Source organism: Montipora foliosa, chromosome 2, assembly GCF_036669935.1.
Source record: "Montipora foliosa isolate CH-2021 chromosome 2, ASM3666993v2, whole genome shotgun sequence".
Classification (NCBI taxonomy): domain Eukaryota; kingdom Metazoa; phylum Cnidaria; class Anthozoa; order Scleractinia; family Acroporidae; genus Montipora; species Montipora foliosa.
In genome coordinates this window covers 53,162,022-53,164,521 of record NC_090870.1, presented here as the reverse complement: position 1 = coordinate 53,164,521, position 2,500 = coordinate 53,162,022, and the positions used below count along the sequence as shown (strand labels likewise).

The 2,500-nt window shown below is 41.3% G+C and overlaps 1 protein-coding gene across 1 annotated transcript in view; it reads right to left on the bottom strand.

Moving 5' to 3' along the window:
• LOC137990951 (basic phospholipase A2 taipoxin alpha chain-like) overlaps positions 1 to 2,500 on the bottom strand; it is a 29,060-nt gene that overhangs the window by 1,119 nt on the left and 25,441 nt on the right. Inside the window, exon 4 of the mRNA XM_068836074.1 lies at positions 785 to 897. Within this exon, the coding sequence (XP_068692175.1) occupies positions 785 to 897 (113 nt within the window). The remainder of the gene's footprint in view (positions 1 to 784; positions 898 to 2,500) is intronic.

The window sequence follows — 2,500 nt, the reverse complement described above, 5'->3', positions numbered from 1 at the left end:
AGGGGTATCAATTTCGGATTTTGGTCTCACTTAGGGTGTTCTGGGCAAAACGCAACCATATGAAGCCGTGAAGGTCTCCTTTAGGATTGCCATCATTAAAAGGCACTTTATTTTTTATATATCCGTGTTTTAATATGGTCTCTTTTAGGGGTCAAAAAAAAAGCCTGGGCCACACCCAGATTGGTCTCCCTTCGGGGTTTAATTTAAAATTTCCGACCAGCATCCTTCCCCTTTTTATATGGGAGTTTCCCCCGGGATTGTTTGCGAGTGGCCTAGTATTTTTCCGAGCCCCGAAGCGGCTTGGAAAAATTAGAGCAACAAGCAAAATGTCCTCCCTTATTAATATATTAAACCATAGAATAAGATATTTATTATCCCAATACAAAAAAGATTTCGTTATTTTGGTCTGTATTCTACAGTGTAATACCATGTCATATTTTACGCATTCTCAGGCGATTTTTGTCGCGCAACTCGATGCAATATTTGTCGCGATGTTAGTGCAATTTGTCCCCACGACACACCGCGATTTCCGATGCAATGTCGCGGTTTAATAAAAAAACATTTGCAGCAAAATTGTATTAAGTCTCGAGCAAGTTCAAAACCCTTGCGATATCGCGGCTGTAGCTTGCACTAAAAGTCGCACTGAAATCGCATTTAGTTTACACGTATGATTTTGAAGTTGTAACTTTATTAAGCGCAACAAAAATTGCATCTTATTGCGCGACAAAATTGCACGTGTACATGGGCCTTAATCGTAAATGAAGCAATTAAAAGACGAACTTACTGCACTGGCACGTCAAGGGGTTGAAAAAGTAAGGCGTGACGTAGGTCGTAAGAGTACCGACCCCGAAACGACGCTCCACGCTTCCATAGCATTCATCGTGAACTTGGCAACACCTAATAAAATAAATAATAGATTTGGAATCGAAACAAGAGCAAAAACTGTCTTTCAGTGTCAAATAAAGCAGTGACCAAGAAAAACAAATACATGACACGAGGCCGTCAAAAAGCAAAAAAGCTACAAAACATAGACCTGTAAAAACAAGCGATATAATGTAAAATATCCTACGTTTCGGCAACATCATTACGCTATTATCAAGGAGTTGGAAATGAATATGCCAGTTCAAAAAGAAGGATATAAAGTACTCCAAATGTGCATAAGTGAAATAGATCTAGACAAAGACTTCAGCACGGATTGAGTCTGTTTGGACGTTCAACCCTGGTTTTAATTGATTGAGTTAAAGCATTTCGTTAACGAGACAGTCCAATTTGTTCGTGCATTTTTTCACTCTAAGGCAGCTGAGGAGGTTTTCGGGGACAGCACCCACGTCCGGCGGCCCGAAGGTCCGCCAAGCGGAGCCCCATACTCATAGAAACCTATCAATAGGCCACTTTCAAAAATACCATAATACTCTTTGTTTGTCCCCCCAAACTTTGCGTAAGTGTTGTTTCCAGTTTCTCTTGGGACTTACAATGGTCTCAAGAGAAAACAAAAACAATGCATATGCAAAATTTGGGGGACCAGACAAAGAATGTTATGGTATTTTCGAAAGTGGCCTATAGCTTTTCTCATCGTAATCATGGTTATGGGTATTGCTCGTGGGCGCATGCGCACGACGAGGACGACGACGGAGTTGCTCAATGATTAATAATATCCTAATAATAATAATAATAATAATAATAATAATAACAACAACAGCTTTGAAAGTGATCCGAGTGGAGTTTATTCGCTGCTAGACAAAATGGTTGCGAGGGATGATGAGAATGAAAAACCTAATTACCAGAAGTGTGTTTTGACCGAGGAAGAGAACATTGGCGATTTATTTGATAACATCACAGAAGCAAGCACTTTCTGGAAATCGCTGTGGGAGACGAGTGGTACTGGGAATAGTAATTGTCAATGGTTAAAAGAAATCGAAAGGGCCATGGATATCAGTGTTCCGAATCCTGACATCAACCAACGATGGGAATTAACAACAGAATGTGGAGCTAAAGTCGTACGTAAGAAACGGAACTGAAGTGCCCCTGGTCCTGATGGAATCGCCAACTACTGGTGGAAGTACGCGCACATTCTTCACGGAAAAGTAATAGAGTGCTTCAAAGCTATCTCCGCCAAGGAGGAATATCCACTGTGGTTCTCAGAAGGAAAAACGACACTCATCCCAAAGCAAGGAGAATTCAGTAGCCAGAATCAGAGACCAATCGCATGCCTCAATACTCTCTATAAGTGATATACTGCGTGCTTAATGGCCCCAATGAACGATCATCTAACAGAGTACAACCTTATGGAGAGCCAGCAAAGAGGGGCAAAGTCAGAGTGCAGTGGTACAATGGATAATCTTTTAATAGATAGAATGGTACTACAGGACTGTGAGCGAGGAAGAAGAAACCTCAGTATGGCCTGGATCGACGTGAAGAAAGCCTATGATTCAGTAGATCATGGTTGGCTATGTAACGCTATGAGACTGCACAAGTTCCCCCATTGGACCAGTGACATTAT